This window comes from Hyaena hyaena, unplaced genomic scaffold (genome assembly GCF_003009895.1).
Source record: "Hyaena hyaena isolate Hyena2069 unplaced genomic scaffold, ASM300989v1 scaffold_115, whole genome shotgun sequence".
NCBI lineage: Eukaryota > Metazoa > Chordata > Mammalia > Carnivora > Hyaenidae > Hyaena > Hyaena hyaena.
The window spans coordinates 2614817-2633567 of NW_024080747.1; the positions used below are offsets into that span (position 1 = coordinate 2614817).

The window sequence follows — 18751 nt, forward strand, 5'->3', positions numbered from 1 at the left end:
ATTTGTGAGTGATCTTACACAGGGAAAGTTCTACAAATGTCATCCCCTTTTAGCTTAAAGTCTAAGCAATGCGGGGTCCTCCTACAAAGAACAGAGCAGAGCAATATGCAGAACTGGTCACACAGTAGATGTTATGATTTATGAATATAATACTATCGAAGAGTGTGACAAAACCATATGGAGCCTCCTTAAAGATTTAATTGACCTTTTTTTAATAAAAGGTATCTCGCTCTAATACAAAACGTTGTCTTTGCAACTCAAAACCTTGAGCTAAATTTAGTGACTGTCATGGTAATAAATATGATCATTTACATTAGTATGACATTTGCTGTCATAAAAGTCACTTCATTCTCACACTATAAAGTCTTAGGATGCTGATAATGAAGAAGGTGTTGATGCAAGCTAGGAAGTGATATCGAAGGTGAAGCTTTGAAAAAGGGAGAGATGGGAGAATCTGCTCATAAGTCCTGTTGGCAGGTTGTAAGGAAGCCCTTCAGCTGATAGTAAACATTTCCTAGCCATTCTTACCACTGCCAAGTCCTGTTTGCCCAAGGTCACCAAAATAATATATTTCTGGATCTGAGCAAACACAGACTGTCTCCCAGTAAGGAGAAGGTTGAGTTCAGTTTTGAAGGCATTCACGTTTCCTTGACTTAGGCGATAATGTGAAAGTTTAATGAATAAGGGTTGAGCATCTTATAGATTCCCTTTTCTACAGCCCTGACATCATGGTTTCTTAAATAGAACTCCTACAGAGCTCCTTGTTTATAGTTCCGTATTTATCTTCCATTCTGTAGGGCGCCTGCTAATCAAATTTCTGAGCCTTTCTGGGGTTCTGTGTGGGCAAATCAGCTTTCGTCAAGGCTTATGTCCTGTGTCGGCTTTTTGGGTCTGCTGTGTCCATCACCACAGCCGTCCATCTGCTTTTCCAAAATTTGGTTGTTTTCATCTGTAATTCCTTTCTTTTTGCTTTGAGGGTCTACACATGTTGTTCTCTCTGCCAACATCTAGTCCTGTTACTGCTCACTGGGCTTGGTCAGGTTGCCTCAGGAATGTCTAGGAAAGCTTTTGGAGCCTGGACAGAGCAACCATGGGTTTGACCATTCCTACAAGGAGGTGGAGGAAGAAAACGAGGTCACTACCTGCCACCCTATGCCTGGAAGCCAGTTGCTAGCACCATCTCAGTTTCTTTTCATTGTCTCTCCTTTTCCTTAACCTTATGGCTTCTGTTCATTTTTCCAGAACTATCCCAGAATTCCCCAAATTATTTATTCCTACCTCTCACCTGGATTTCTCATGACATCATCTCTCCCTCCTTTATCCTCCTGATCCTCACCTCACTGGACACAGCCTTCCTCCCACCTCTATGCCTGGACTTCTTGCCGGACCTGAGGAGATCCAGAGCTAGGGGTTCACAGAAGGAGAGCAAAGGACTTTGGAGACCACCTCAGGTGGCTTTTCTCAAAGTCTGTTGTACAACATATGCCTTCACATCTTTAAAGAAATGCAATAAAAATTGAAAAGGGGCTTTATGACCAGACAAGTTTGAGAAAGAACGTCAACAAAAACATCAGTTTCTGGGGCGCCTGGGTGGCTCAGTCGGTTAAGCGTCCGACTTCGGCTCAGGTCATGATCTCACGGTTCGTGGGTTCGAGCCCCACGTCGGGCTCTGTGCTGACAGCTAGCTCAGAGCCTGGAGCCTGCTTCAGATTCTGTATCTTCCATTCTCTCTGACTCTCCCCTGCTCATGCTGCCTCTCTGTCTCTCTCAGAAACCAATAAAAACATTAAAAAAAATTTTTTTTAAACATCAGTTTCCGCACCATAGGGCCCCACAAGGACTTTAAAATGCTAATGTGCTTTCTAACTCCTTAAAGGGGGAACTTTAAAATGCTGTTTTAACAGACTTTATCTCCTTTTTCTTTTTTCCTTCTTTCCAACTTCAGCCTTGACTTTTGATCACTTTCATTTCCTGGACAAGCTCATAATTGTTGTCTCTTATCAAAAAATGTAACTGAATACTTTGGAAGGCTTATAATTAACAAGGTCATTATCACTTGAAGCTAACCAAATTAGGAAGGGAAACATGGCTAACTCATTTATTAATGTGCTCCGAAGGAGTGACATAGGCACACAGGAAACACCTAGATAAAGCATCCTTATTTGTGGTTGCAGCCTCAAGTAAAAAAGGTATTTTTAAAGTTGGGTTGCCATGAAATCTGGAACAGTGTGGGAAGTAGGGGATATAGTGACTGAAAGACCATGAGTGGGAACTTCTTGGAAGCATAAAACACATAAATGCTTGATCCTCTGGATGAAGAAGAGAAAGGCATTGAATTATCAAAAGCCGAAGATGAAGTTAGTCTCACCCCAAATCTTTATACGTGGCTTTGACAAGAAGATTTGGAGAGATTCCCTCTGCATGTGGAGGACAAGAAACTTCGACGTTGTGAGATGCCAAGCTGTCAGGAAGAGCCAGAGAGATTTCTTTTGAAAAAAAAAAAAAAAAGTAAATTTTAGTTAGGATAAAGAGCAAGATAATGGCAGCTTTGCATATGAGATCAACAAGCACAAAGCTTGTTGGACAATGTCAAAGCAGGTGCAGCAACAAGGTGGACTTGAGGGTAAAAGTGTATAGGAATCACAGAGGCCCCTGGTTCATAGCTCCATGTGCTGCTATGACCAAAAACCCCATGAAAATGTTGGCTCTTATCCGTGAATATGTTGAGTCAGAGAAAATAATGACGTCCTAGTATTAGTAAGATGGTGCCCCAGTTGCCTGTGCAATGTGTAAGTAATTTTGGTTACTGCAAACACCAAATATGTGATGAAATCAGAGAAGGCCTATGAGAGGAAATTGGAGTTTAGTTTGTATGCGATAGGTAGTGCTCATGGTCGCGGTGACATCTATGTTGGGAGATAGAAAGAGATAGAAATACCAGTATGAGTCAAATCTCAGTTGGAACATCAAGCATCATTTCAAAGAGGTTGAGCCAGAGCAGGTAAATGATCAGCAGTAGGGCATTGCATGGGGCCAGAGCATACCCAGAGAAGCATGTAGTGGGCACTAGGAGATTTTGGCTACAAAATTGGAACATCAGGCATGGAAGCGTATTTTATTTTATATCTTATTTTTATTAAGTTCTATGTGTAACATTGTAAGTTTAAAGTATGTAAATGTTACTTTGAAACATTTATATATTATAATATCACAACATAGTGATATTTAGTATATCACATAATTATAGTACAATATTACTGTTATATTCCTTGTATTGTGGATTAGCTCTCTATAGCTTATTTGCTGTTCCTTAAAAGTTTGTACCCATAAACACCATCACTTTTATCCCCCCGACCCCCACTATCCTTTGGTAACCAACATTTTACTCTCTGGTTTTTGTAGGCTTAAAATTTTTAGACCCCCATATATAAGTGATATCATACAGTATTTGTCTTTGTCTTTCTGACTTATCTCACTTAGCATAATGAGCTCACAGTCTATCCATATTGTCACAAATGGGAGAATAGCTTCCTTTTTAATGGCTGAATAATGGACCACATGTTTTTTTAATCCATTGATGGGCATTTGGGTTGTTTCCATGTCTTGACTATTGTGAATAATGCTGTGATAAGCATGGGATAGGCAGATGTCTTAGTGAAATCACATTTTCATTTCATTTGGGTATATATCCGGAAATGAAATTGGATTGTATGGTAAATCTATGTTTAATTTTTTGAAGAAGCTCCATATTCTTTTCCATAGTATTTAGACCAATTTACACTTCCACGAGCAATGTATAAATATTCCCCTTTTACTGCATCCTTGCCAGCATCTGTTGTCTCTTGTCTCTTTATAGTCATTCTAACACGTGTGAGGTGATATCTCACTGTGGTTTTGATTTGCATTTCTCTGGTGATTAGTGATGTTGAGCATCTTTTCAGCTATCTGTTGACCATTTTGATGTACGCTTTGGAGAAATGTCTATTACTTCTTCTGCCCAATTTGTAATTGGAATTTTTTTCCTGTTTTTGAATTCACTTCTTTACATGTTTTGAATATTAATTCCTTATCTGATACATAGTTTACAGAAATTTTCTCCCATTCTGTAGGTTGTCTTTTTATTTGGCTGTTTCTTTTGCTGTGAAGAAGACTTTGAGTTTGATGTAATCCCATTTGTTGAATTTTCTTTTGTTGTTTATGCTTTCGGTATAAAAAATTATTGCCAAGACCAATATCAGTGAGCAGCCTCCATACATTTTCTTTTGGGAGTTTTATTGCATTAGGTCTTAAAGTTTTTGATACATGGTAAGTTAATTTTTTTTATGGTGTGAGATAGAGGTCTGATTTCATTTTTCTATATGTTTGTAACACCTTTTTAAAAGTGTTTTAAGTGCTGATAGCACGAGCCTGGTGTGGGGCTTGATCTCATGAACTGTGAGATCATGACCTGAGCTGAAATCAAAAGGCTCACGCCTAACTGACTGAGCCGCCCAGGCACCCCTCATTGTTCTACATATCTTTATCTAGTATTCCCAGCATCATTTGTTGAGGAGACTATCTTTTCCCCACTAGGTATCCTTGGCTTACTTTTCAAATATTAGTTGACCATATATGCCAGGGTTTAATTCTAGGATCTCCATTCTGTTCCATTTGTAGATATACCTGTTTTTGTGCCAGTGCCATACTGTTTTCATTATTGTGAATTTGTATATAGTTTGAAATTCAGAAGCATTACACCTCTGGCTTTTTTCTTTTTTTTCTCAGGATTACATTGGCTATTCAGGGATTTTTGTGGTTCCACACAAATTTTCAGATTATTTCTTGTATTTCTGTGAATAATGCCTTTGGTATTTTGATGGTGATTGCTTTGAATCTGTAGATAGCTTTGGGTAGTGTGGCAATTCTAATAATATTAATTCTTCCAATCCATGACCATGGGATGTCTTTCTATTTGTGTCTTCTTTAATATCTTTTAGCAAAGTTTTATAGTTTTTCATTGTACAGATATTTTACTTCTTTAAGTATATTTATTCCTAAGTATTTTATTGTTTTTGAGGCTATTGTGAATAAGATGGTTTTCTTTCTCTTTCCTAGATGATTCATCATTAGTGTAAAGGAATACAATTGATTTCTGAGTGTTGATTTTGTATCCTGACCCTTCGCTGAAATTGTTGATTAATTCCAATAGTCTTTTGGTTAATTCTTTGGGATTTTCTATATATATATAGGATCATATCATCAGCAAATAATGACAATTTTACTTCTTTCTTTTCTATTTGGATACATTTTATTTCTTTATCTTGCCTAATTTCTCTTGCTAGGCTTCCAGTAATGTATTAAATAAGAATGGTAATAGTGGGCATCCTTTGTCTTCTTTCTTGATCTTAGAAGGAATGTTTTCAGTTTCTCTTTGTTGAACTGTCAGTCTGTCATATATGGCCCCTATTATATTAAGGTATATTCCTTCAATACATAGTGTGTTAAGGGATTTTATTATAAGAGGATGTTGTATTATCAAATGCTTTTCTTCTAAGTCCACTGAAATAATCATGTGATTTTTATGTTTCATCTTATTGATGTGATGTGACGTGATATTTATTGATTTGCCTATGTTGAACCATCCTTTGATCCCAGGGATAAATCCCACTTGGTCATGGTGTATCATGCTTTTATTGTGTTCTAGAATTTGCTTAGCTAATATGTCACTGAGAATTGTTGCATCTATTTTAATCAGGATATTGTTTTTCATATTTTTTTGTATTTTTATTTGGTATTGTTATCAAAGTAATGCTGACATTGTAAAATGAGTTTGGAAGTGTTCCTTCTTTGTCATTATTTTCTTCAAATGTTTGGTAGAAGTCTCTAGTGAAGGATCTGGTCTGGGGAATTCACTTTGGTGAGTTTTTGGGTTTTTTATACTCAGTCTTTTTACTCATGATTGATCTGTTCTGATTTCCTATTTCTTCCTGACTGAGTCTTGGTATGCTGTGTGCTTCTAGCAATGTATCTGTTTCTTCTATGTTATGTAATTTTTTGGCATATAATTGTTCATATTAGCTCCCATGATCCTTTTTATTTCTATAGTGTCAGTTGTAATGTCCTCTCTTTCATTTCTAATTTGTTTATGTGATTCATCTCTCTTCTCTAGTTTACCAATTTTGTTGATCTTTTTTAAAGAAAGAGCTTTTAGTTTTATTGATTTTTTTCAATTGTTTATTTTGGTTTGTACTTCTCTGATCTTTATTATTTCCTTCCTTCTACTAACTTTGGGCTTAATTTTTTCTTTTACTTGTTCCCTGAGGTGTAAAGTTAGGTTGTTTATTTGAGACCTTTCTAATTTCTTAATGTAGGGATTTATAGTTATAAGCTTTCTTCTAAGAACTGCTATTGCTGCATCCCACAATGTTTGTTATGTTGTGTCTTCATTTTGTTTTGAGATAAATGTTTTATTTCCCTTTTGATTTCTTCTTTGACTCAGTGGGTGTTTAGAAGTGTGTTGTTTAGCCTCCACTAATTGTAGATCTAACTTTTCTTTGTTGCTGATTTCCAGTTCCATACCACTGTGGTCAGAGAAGATAGTTGGCATGATTTCATTCTTCTTAAATTTGCTAAGATCTGTTTTGTGATCTACCCTGGAGACTGCACTGCATTTGAGAACAATGTGTATTCTGCTGCTGTTGGATGGAAAGTTCTGTATATGCTTATTAAATCCATTTGTTCTAAAATGTAGTTCAATTCCACTGCTTCCCTGTTGATTTTTTTTATTGAATGATCTACCTATTGTTGATAGTGGGGTATTGAAGTCCCCTACAATTGCTTCTTGGTCTTTTGACCAAGATCAAATGTGAAGTCCCATACAATTATTGTATTATCTATTTCTCCCTTAAGGTCTGTCATTAATTGCTTAACACATTTTGGTGCTCAGGTGTTGAGAACATATAATTACAATTATTGTGTCTTCTTGATGTATTGACCCCTTACTGTATAATGGCCTTCTTTCTCTTATTACCCATTTGGCCCGAAGTCTATTTTGTGATATAAATATGGCTATGCCTGCCTTCCTTTCATTTCCATTTTCTTGTAATATCAACTTTCATCCTTTCATTATGAACCTATGTGTGCCTTTAGAGCTGAAATGAGTCTTCTCTAGGCAGCATATAGCTGGGTCTTGCTTGTTTTAACCTATGCAACCACTCTGTGCCTTTTGACTCATGAGTACAATTTGTTTACATTTAGGGTGATTATTGATAAGTAAGGATTTACTAGGGTCATTTTATCTTTTGCCTTCTGGTTATTTTGCATTTCCATGGTTTCTTTTCCCTTCTCTTTATGTCTTCTTTTATAAGTTGGTAGTTTTCCATGGTGGTGTGTTCAGTCTCCCCCCTTTTTTATGCTTAATGTCTCTCCTCTAGATTTTTGCTTCATGGTTACCAAACATTTACATAAAAATATCTCTTTGATAAAATAGTTCTTTTTCTGCTGATAGCAATTTATCTTCACTCACCTCTAAAGGTTCTTTTTTACTCTTACCCTTTATATTTTTATATAAGTTTTTTGAGAGAAAGAGAGCATGAGTATAGTAGGGCAGAGAAGGAGACAGAACCTGAAGCAGGCTCCAGGCGCTAAACCATCAACACGGAGTTGGACATGGGACTCAAACCCATGAACTGGGAGATTATGACCTGAGCCGAAGTCAAATACTTAACCCACCGAACCACCCAGGCACCCCAGTAGCTATTTTTAATGCTACTTTCCTTTATCCTTTATGTTATAATTAAGAGTTTATTATACTATTCTAAAAAAGAGTTACAGTATTCTAGTTCTGACTGACTGCTTATCAACTTAATCACAGTTTTGTGTAATTTTGTCTTTTTGTTTCAGCTCAAAGAGCTTCTTTCAATATTTCATGTAAGTCAGGTCTAGTGGTAGTGAATTCTCTCAGTTTTTGTTTGTTTGGGAAAGCCTTTATTTCTGCTTCATATCTAAAAGATAACTTGGCCAGTTGGCTTATTGTTGGCTTGCAGCTTTTATCTTCCAATATCTTCCAATAGTTTGAATATTTCATTCTATTCTCTCCGGATGTGTAGAGTTTCTGCTGAGAAATCTGATGATAGCCTAACTTTATAGACATTGTCCGTTTTTCCTCCCTGGGTACCTGTAATATTCTTTCATTATCATTGGCTTTTGACAGTTTTAATATAATGTGTGTTGGAAAAGATCTTTCACATTGAAATACTAAGGTGTTCTTTTAGCTGCAAGGACTTGTATACCCAGTTTCTTCCCCAGGTATGGGAAGTTCTCAGCTATCATTTCTTTAAATATTCATTCTTTCCCCCTCTCCCTCTCATCTCCTTCTGGGATACCCATTATTCTTCTGTTGGCTTTTCAATTGAAATCAGAGAGTTCTCATAGGTTTTCTTCACTTTTTAAAAATCTTAGTTTTCATCTACTCTTATACCTGAATCATCTCTATACTTTTATCTTCCGTCTAACTGATTTTATCTTCCATATGATCTGGTCTATTTCCAGTGCATTCTAGTGCATTTTTCATCTCATTTATTGAATTTTTCAGTTCCAGAACTGGTAAAGTACTCCTATTCATTAATTTCCTGAGATCATCATATTGTCTTTCTGAGTTTTCTTGGAGGTCATTGAATTTCTTCATAAGAGCTATTTAAACATTTTTTAAAATGTTTATTTTTTTAGAGAGACAGAGAGGCAGAGAATCAGCAGGGGTGGGGGAGGGATAGAGAGAGAGGGAGACACAGAATCTGAAGCAGGCTCCAGGTTCCGAGCTGTTAGCACAGAGCCCAATGTGGGGCTAGACCTCACAAACTGTGAGATCATGACCTGAGCCAAAGTAAGCCACTTAACCGACTGAGCCACCCAAGCACCCTTTTAATAGCTATATTAAATTCCGTATCAGTTATATTGCAGTGTTCCATATTTTGGGGTTCAGTTCATGAAAATTTTTCATTTTCTTTTTGTTATATTGTGTTACCAGGATTTTTCATGGTGTTTGATGAATAGTGCCTCTGCCACCATATACCTTTCTTATTCAGGCAAGGTGGTTTTTCTGGTAGAGATTTTAAATAATGCTTTACACCAGTGTGGGACTCCAACTCACAAACCAAAGATCAAGGGTCTTGCCCTCCACCTGCTGAGCCAGCCAGGTGCCCCTAGGCAAGATTGTGTTTATTTTGATACCAACAGTTGAAAATGATTGTAGTTAGGAGCCTTCCTTTTGTTTTCAAGAAGTTGGTGCTATAACACTAGTTCTTGGTTTCTCTTTCTGGAGCTGTCAGCAGTTAAAAAAGGCAGAGTGGGGGGCGGGGGGTACTTAGCACTTGGGGCTTTGGATGTGCCCCTGCCGTGGTAGGGAAAATCACAAGTGGTGAGGGGAAGGGTGTCCTAGAGGTCTATGGGTGGTCCTCTTGAGTCCTGGGGCAACCAGTAGGAGTCACTTCCCTTCACTTCTCTTTGCCTCTTTCACTTTTCTTTCCCTCCCCTCAGTCCCTGTGATCTCTCCTCAGAGAGAGCAACTGTTCCGTCCATCTGCAACACATGCGGCCAGGCCAGTTCACCACTCACCCACTTTCACTTGTGACCTCCTCTGCCATCAAGGTCATGCTGGCCTGCCCTTGGGCCAGCTACCCCATTCTCTGCCTCCACAGCTCCAGTACCACTTCCCTCACTCTGCCATCGCCTCAGGGGCCCAGTTCACTCATGTTCATGTCCACAAGTGGATGGATCTCTGGGGTGTCCTTGTATGCTGTGCCGAGGGACTTTTGGAAGGGGGTAGTTATACATGTCTCATTAGGTGTATATCAGAGGGGAGAGAAAGAAGGACTGACTGACACAGCCTTGCAGCTGACATCACTGTAGGAGTATATTTTACTATAAGATTTTAAGGCAAGCTGAAAATAATAAGGAAGCACTTCTGTTTGGGAAACACATTGTGGAATTTAGGACTCCATTTCTAGAATTGGGAAATAAAGTCCAGTTAGGTGCAGCAGGAAGTTTGCAGAGCCGCTGACATTAGTGACCTACCTTTGACAGATAGTGAGTAGGACTATATCAGAATGGGGGCGGGGCGTGGAGGGAGAGGAAAAGGCTATACTTCTGGTTCTACTGTCTGCTGCTCTTCACTTTTGATCCTGTCATTTGCTTGTTCCAGTGTTTTCTCTGACGTGCCTCTCTGGAACAACGAATAATACTCCTTGTCACCAGTGCATTTTGTGAAGCGAAGTAACTTCATTGGTGAGGTAGATTTGGGCTGGGGCCCTCTGCATGAAGACATTCCAAAAATATTAGAACTCTTTGAACTGACAAAATAGGACTAAAATAGCATTTAATCTAACAAATGAATTCAAGATTGGATACTGATCGTTGGGAAAACAAGTTGTGTCCCATGCTAAGGAAATGTATGCTGAAACATGAAATTGCTGATATTCAGTCTCAGAGAAGCCAATTTCATATTGCATTATGTATTAACTGGATGAATTTATTATGCTGGCATCGTAATCCAAAAGACTATAACAATAAAGAAAATGAAAAACAGTATGCAAAACATTTTATACATTAATTACAGCTACAAAGGTTTACAAGAAACCCATTGTACATAGAAGATGACTGGAAGGAAAAAAGATGATTTATGTTTGGATCATGAATGTTTAGAATTATTGCAACATCATGTTTTACTGAATCTTATATTCTATAGTGATCTTATTCCAGGTCAGATGAAACATGATAAAATTACTGGTTCTTGGGACAGAATCTTACTTGAAATTTGAATTGTTAACTAGAAAATTTCTGTTTTAAGTATAATTTAGATTTATGTTGTGATTTGCTTCCTTTTGGGTGTACATTTTTTGGATTTGGGACATTTTTGTCATTCTTATTGCAGATATGGCTCTTTGAAGCCTTATAGTACCTAAAACTCTATATAATTTTAGTTTTGATCCTTCTGGGTAGATCCAAGATTCTAGGAATTAATTACAGTAGCAGATCACATTTGCACGGACCCCTATCAAGTACATGTAGTACTCTGATGTATTTTGTCTCAATTGCTACTGTGGTTAATACCAGCATAAACTTTCTATTACATACCTTTCTTTTCTTTTCTTCCAGGGCTGCCCAAACCAGCTGTGATCAGTCAGCTGCAGGCTTTACAGGGTTCTGCTGGCTTGTGGGCTTTCGACTGTACTGCTAATGACATCATTTATATAACTCTTCCTCTGTATCATAGCTCAGGAGCTCTTCTGGGAATCGGTGGATGTATTGAGTTAGGTAAGTTTGTATTTTCTGTTTGATAAGCTTTCAAAATGCCTATTAATTATAACTTGTGTTCACTGAAGTTTGAAACCCTATCAGTAGAATTCAGAGTGGTTGTGTGCTTATTATATAATTACAACAAACCTTTATTAAAATGACATAATTTCATGACATACTCAGTTTATTCCTGAAACTGGAAAGACCAGTGCCTTGGAAATTCGGCCTTGTGGTTGGAGCTGGCTGTTGACTGGGCTTCCTTCTCCATGTGGTCACTCATCCTTGGATGATCTACTCTGGCGTTCTTAAATGGTGCTCAGAGCCTTCCAAGAGGATGGATGTGGAAGCTGCATTGCTATTAAGGCTTAAGCTCAGCAATCATTTAGAACATTTCATATGTATTTTGTTGGTCAAAGCCAGTCCAGATTCAGTATTTGAGAGGTGGGGAAACAGAACTTACCTCTTGAAAGGAGGAGTCGTAAATGCACATTGCAAAGGTAAATGCATAGGAGGAATTGTTGAGCCTACCTTTGCAAACAAGGTACCCCAGGCATCCAGTAACTCAGTTGGTAGAGTTTGTGACTGGGTAGATTTCATCCATAAACATGCTTAGATTATGTGTCCGTATATGTGTATATCTGTATTATGTATATGTGTATATGTCATACCGTATATGTCTGAAATACAATAAAGAATTTTATGGAGTAGCATATTTAGTATATGATCAGTGTCCAAAATAAATAAAGACGAGGATCAAGACATTAGCATTTTCCTTGGAGAAAAGTCTGATGATTTACATTGTTGTGAAAATTAGGTTGTTATAGTTAAGTTCTGCAGCTATCCATGAACTTGTGTGTTGGTGCTATCTTACCAACTCTACCTTACTAACTCTCAACCTCAAGAAATATTAAGGCTCCTTTAAGATTTTAACAACAAATAAAATGTACATGTTCAAGGTCAAAAGTAAATGAATATTCTTCATCCCTGTGGAGAAGGCTGACCCTTATCTCTAGTCATGCTCTAACACTTGCAACTCCCTACATATTTTGATTACTTCTTTCACCCCAAAAAGAATATATTTGCAGTCAAAATATAGAATTACAACATGAATTTTTTAAAGGTTTATTGGACTGTAAGATTAATGTTTTCAAATGAGTTTGACATAAATGGCCGCTGATGGATTATAAAAGCCTTGAAATTGAATACAAGTGTTCCAGACAGGGCAACATCATTTGTTTTCTGTTAATTCTGCCCTTAAAATTTTCTCCTAGTGCCTGTTTTATTTTTTTTTTTTAATTTTTTAATTTTTTTCCTTTTCCCCTAGGAGCTACTTGTGTGTTAAAGAAGAAATTCTCAGCAAGTCAGTTTTGGAACGACTGTAGGAAGTACAATGTGACTGTGTTTCAGTATATTGGAGAACTTTGTCGCTATCTTTGCAAACAAGCTAAGGTAAGAATAATCATTATCAGAAAGGGAAAGTAATTTCAGGAAGAAAAAGCACAGAGAGAAAATTAATTTTTATTTGTGTATATTCCACTTCTTTCAGAATATAGTTTGACTGACTGACACATGTTTGCAATAACCCAAGAGGAAATGAGTATAAAACAAGTCAGAGAAAATAAAAGGAGAGCTATGCAGGATTGTACTAATCTGCCCTCTATGGTGGCAGGATAGGACAGACCCACGATCCAGTCCACTTCGTGTTTAGACAGATTAAAATTTCTGTAAACATAGCACACATCCAAGTATGAAATTAGATGCATGCTATGCACCCAGAAGGCAGTTATTACAAGGTTGAACTAGAGAATCTTTTAAATGCTGTTCCTTTAAAACAAAACAAAACAAGACAAAGCTAATGATAGGGATTAGACTTTTTTTCTATTTCTTTTGAATAAGTGATTACATTACTATATCTGTGTGGTTTTGATTTAAACATGAGAAGAAATTTTACTTTGATGTGTGTTTGTCCGCCCACCTGAGCCAACCATTTCTACAAACAACTGATAAATTGCCCCTTTCTGAAAATAGGCAAGCAGGGAGAGTTGCAAGAGCCTGGAGTATGTCTTTATTAGTTTGTTTGTTTTTTTGCCTCAGAGGTTATTTTCCTTCCCCTGGTGCCATTTGTATTTCAAGATGCTTATTTTTTAACTGTCTGACATTCTAAACATTCTCAGGGCTACAAAGAAGTGGCCTTCTGTAATCAGATCTACTCCAGCCCCATGAATAATGATAAAGAGAATGCCCCCCTGTGTGGGGTGGGCAGCAGAAGTGATGGCCTGCCCTTGGCCCTTGCTAACCCTCTTAGTTTATTTCTCACTCATCACCTTTGCCATCATCATGCCAGCTTAAGGCATGGATGGTGGGCCAGATGTCTTCACTGGGTGGCTAAAATATGGACATGTAATCCTTCCTTTACCCACAGCACAGCTGAGACTAGGCTGGAAGCATTTAAATAAGACTTTGGTGAAGATATGGGATTACACAGGGCAGAAAAACACAAAAAGAATGTGAAACTGGAGAACCTTATTTATAAAATGCTCTCATTCACTTTCAGCTCATAGTGTACCATGTAAAGACGTCCTGTCTAGCTCCTGACCCACCCCCCTTTGCGGCCAGAAGCCGTCCTTGTTCTCTCCTTGGTTAGGAGTGCTTCACTTTGCTACAGATTCCCTAGATCCATCGCTAAGACAGGGAGTCTCAGAGACATGTTCTAGACTTTTTTGACCTTTGTTCTCTTCGGGAGACTCTGCCAATGTCAGCGTTATAGTCTTCCCAAAAGTCCTAGTCGAACGATTAATTATGATGCCACAACCTGACATATTTTCTCTTCTAGTTTTCATTGTGTTCTTTGGTAATGTGATATCTGGACTAAGATAATTTAGGGAATTAATGTCCTCTAGTAAAACAGAAGCCACTTTCAGTAAAGGATAGATTAGGTACTTCATGGACTTTCTAAACTGTGCACCTAGCCTTTCCTTTTCCTCCTGATCCCTCAGTAACAGCATTAGTTTTTTGCAAGAACATTTGCTCATTAAGTACGTACTAAATGGCTGAATACATGAGGTTTTTTTCCTAACATTTTACTGTATTAAATGATGCTGCAATTAGTATCTTTATGCAAAATAGTCAGTACAGGGGCTCAGAAGTGAAGACGGTCAAAGGACATGGATATTTTGGTGATTTTTATGGCATATTTCCAAACTGCTATTCAAAATGGTTGATGTGATTTGGAATCTCATTGACCATTGTGGGAGGATGCGTATCGCACAGTTTCTTATCAGTATTGTGTGATATTAAAAATATTATTTTCTAATCATGCTTCATGGAGAACCAGCACCTTCTTCAAGTTTCCTCAAAAGTCCCTGAAGGATGGTGAATAGAGAAAATAGACTGATCTTCAAGATCCACCCTTTCAGATATGATGGATGAAACTCAGTTTGGTTGGGCGTCTTAATAATATTTTGTTCAAACAAAGAAGGCCTTGTTTTTTTAATGGGAAAACTATAATATTATTTATAATTTTATAGACTAGAAATCAACATATTTTTAAATTCTCTGTTAAGATTCCTGGCAAGGTGGGATAATTTTCTATCTTTTTTTTCTTTAAAATGTCTCTTATGAGCCTTTTACTCATTTATGTCTTTAGCTCATAATATTTTCTCTTTTCTTACCTATTTGAGCTATCATTTCCTATAATAAAGGTATCAATAGTTTGTCATGTTCACTAAAAATCTTTTTTCAGAATGTTTTCCTCTGAATTTGTTTTATAAAACAAAATATCCTTTTCACCTCTCTGAGATAGTAATGAAATGCACTAGTTTTGGGAAAATGCTATAGCCTCGAGAATTTGAGAGAACCAAGAACAGAAAGCAGAGTACTCAATTTCTTTTAGTTAATTAAATATTTTAATTCTTAACACAAGTTCTTTGAAAAAAAGACAGTGTTTGTGAAATAATCTCTAATATTTACCTAAAGGCAAGTGGAGGAGGAGAGAGGGAAATAAAAATAGCTTTGCCCAAAGGAAAATTTAATAACTTTTTTAATGTTTATTTTGAGAGAGAGAGAGAGACAGGAACTTAATTATTTTTTTTAAGCAGAGATGCATTGTATTACTTAATCCCTTTTGTTGATTTCACACAGAGCGAGAACAAACAGTTCTTGGCATTAAAGATTAGGAAAAGAAGAAAGTCATTCTGTTATGACATCTTACCCTTTCTTTTTTCTTTTTTTTTTTTTTTTATTTCTAGGAGAGAGAGAGAGAGAGACAGTGTGAGCAGGGGAGGGTCAGAGAGAGAGGGAGTCACAGACTGAAACAGTCTCCAGGCTCTGAGCTGGCAGTCAGCACAGAGTCCGACGCAGGGCTCGAACCCACGAACCGCGAGATCATGACCTAAGCGAAAGTCGGACGCTTAACCGACTAAGCCACCCAGGCGCCCTAACATCTTACCCTTTCAAGGAGGTCTTTTTCTTTTTTTTTTTTTTTCCTATTCAATATTTATTCCTTTCCATGAATTGCTTCTGCAGAGAAGAGGCCGTGTCTTCTGTGAGTATAGCATTGAATTCCAGTACCACCAGAGAGGAAACAGATGATAAGGTCCATACCCTTAGGGAATTAAAAGTGGAAGTCTCATAAACCATGGTTTGAAGCCCCCTAGACATTTGTTTAAAATAAATCCTTGAATAAAAGAAAGCAAAATCACCTATTTCACAGATACATCCGAATTTGCTGTCCATCCAAGGGTAAGTAATATATTCCAAAGGAGATTTATCTGCAAGTGGAATCCACCACCTGAGTTGAGTGTTTATTCCTGATTGCTTTCAGTGAATTACATATTTTAATTCTGAACCAAAGTTCTTCAGGGAAAAATTAGTGTTTGTGAAATAATCTTGAAGTAATTACCTGAAGGCAAATGGAGGAGGAAACCAGGAAATAAATATAGCTTTGCCCAAAGCTGTATGTGGTTTTACATAGTTGCATAAAAACACTCTGGAGTTGGCTTTCCCTGGCTGCAAAGCATTTATCCACCTCCACCCCCCAACCCTGTTTTGTCTTTTTTCTCCTTTCCAAAGTCCAGTTGCAAAAGTTCCTTTGGCGTACACATTGGATGTGCCTCAGACTTCTGGCAGCAACACTACCCTTTACAAAAAGCCAAGGTACTGGCTCTTCTTAGTCACAGAGGGATGGAATAATTATTCTCTTCCTTGGAGAGTAGGAAGGCAGCTTTTCCCCACATCCATCCTCCATGTTTCCTGCATTACTGAAGCACCATCATACAGCTTCTGATTGGATCTACTTCTTTGTTTTTTTTTTTTTTACCATCAATGGCATTTAGTATCGATTGGTGAGGAATGTGGGGGAGTGCTTTATGTCAGTGATCGGTTGGGAGATTCCTGCAGCATTTCATCTTATTTAAATAAATTCTGACAGCAGACAGCCTTCTCTAGGAATAGGATCATATCTGTCACTGGCTCATTCATTCAGGTAATATTGCAGGTTTCCGTATACGGGGGCACACAAGACAAGACCCCTTTTCTCATGGATCTCACACTCTAGTCTGGGGAGTGAGTAAATAAACCAGCCAACTCATGAAGGAAAGTCATTACAGACAAGGCCAAGTGTGATGAAGAAAAAGAGAGAGAGGCAGTTGAGGATGATGAGTGGTGAGAGTGAGGCATTGTTAATTAGGTTGAGGGGTCTGGGAAGGGTTCCCTGAAATGGTGACCTATGAGCTCAAGTACTGGTGTGGCAAGTGGGATCCAGCCATGGAAAAGCTGGGGGATTGCAGTCACAACAGAGCAAAATGAAAATAAAGGACACAGCCTGAATATTTAAAGAGGACGAAGGTTTGGCCAGGCTACTGAAGGACCAGATCTTGAAGGGCTCTGTCTACTGTGAAGGAGAAATTTGCATTTCATTCTCATCAGAGCATTTGGAAAAAGATGAAGGCAAACTGAAAAAACTATACTGATTTGGGATCTATTTGAAGGAAAGATAATAGGGGTAGAGAATGAAGTAATACAATCAATGATGAGTTTTAGGATTTTGGTTGAAATAGGTAAATTGTGAGCCATTTGCAGAGATGAGGAAAACCAAGATTTGAGGAATTAAAATGAAATGCATTTTTGACTGTTAATTTTGGTATGTTCATGAGGCATCAGGGTAGAATATACAGTTGTATGTGGGGAGCTAGAGCCCAGAGCATGCAGAGGGGATATAATTAACAAACCAAAGACCTATGTTATGGTGCATATATGTAATGGGTTTTTTTCCCCCCAGTTACTATTATAGTTTATCATTTGGGCAATGTAGTTTGTCTCCATGTAAAACACCTACATTTTGACATTCTGAAGGCATAGCCTACCTATACTTTTCTTCCTGCTGTTTTCTTAAAAGCCAAGAAATTCACTGGCAGCTAGAAAGTATCTTTAGGATTCTAGATACTTGCTTTAAAGCGCATTAAAACTTTGACAAAATGGGTTACACTCGATTCCTTATGAAAATAGAGACATTTTGCAGGACCTGGATAGCTGATAAGTATTTATTAAATATTGCTTATTAAAAGCCATATAAATTTTACTGATTTTTTTCCACTAGCAATGTTTAGACAATCCTCTGAGGAACCTTTAAGTATTTTCTGGGCTTTGCTGAGTGTAACAAAATGAAAGTGTTGAATAACAGTAGTCAAATATTGGGGCTGTGAGATTTTTTAAGAGATCAGTTTGAAAAAAACACTCACTCTATTTTCTCTGAAGAAAGCCCATCATTTCTTCCAAGCTTTAAGACCAGACAAGACAAGCTTTTTCCCTGTCATATGTAGGTAGGAGGGGGGAATGAAGATGTAGCAGTATCAAAGGGTAAAATTCCACTAGACGTTACTAAATGATGCTGAGTTGACATGGATGAATAAGTGCACCTTAATGGATATATTAAGAACATTTGTTCTTTTATCATGTTTACATTTTCTTCATTTCTACATACATGACTTCAAATGTTTTATCATCACGTTTTCCTCATACCGTGTCTTGTAAAAGATGTAGTTTATCAAAGCATGAAGCTCTGGAAACTTTTCTCATCATACTTAATAGCCTTTAAAGAAGGACATTTTTAAATTAATGTGAACTTTAACTGTTATTAAGATGTCCTGAGTTAGTTTCATTACCATTTTCCTCTCTGGAACACTCAACATAATTGATTTTATCTCCGAGACCTAGACATTTTAAGATATTTATTCATTTTTTTGGTATTTCCCCCAAATATTTGAAGCATATTATTATATGGTTGAGTAAATCATCTCTCTTTTAAAACTCAGTTTTCCTTAAGTAAATCAAAGATATGTTTAATATTTTCATACTAGGTATGAAAGCATTTAGAAAATTTGGCCAGCTCCCAGAACCTTCTTTTCTTCATAGAAACTACAATTCTAGAAATAGAGCCCTTAGAAGGAATAAGATAAGAAATAACGACAAGCAGCCTAAATGC

At 37.4% G+C, this 18751-nt stretch overlaps 1 protein-coding gene across 1 annotated transcript in view; it reads left to right on the forward strand.

The window, feature by feature from the left end:
• The window catches only part of SLC27A6 (solute carrier family 27 member 6), a 73138-nt gene that overhangs the window by 20757 nt on the left and 33630 nt on the right, over positions 1 to 18751 (forward strand). Inside the window, exons 3-4 of the mRNA XM_039236700.1 lie at positions 11131 to 11289; positions 12596 to 12720. Coding sequence (XP_039092631.1) covers positions 11131 to 11289; positions 12596 to 12720 — 284 coding nt within the window. The remainder of the gene's footprint in view (positions 1 to 11130; positions 11290 to 12595; positions 12721 to 18751) is intronic.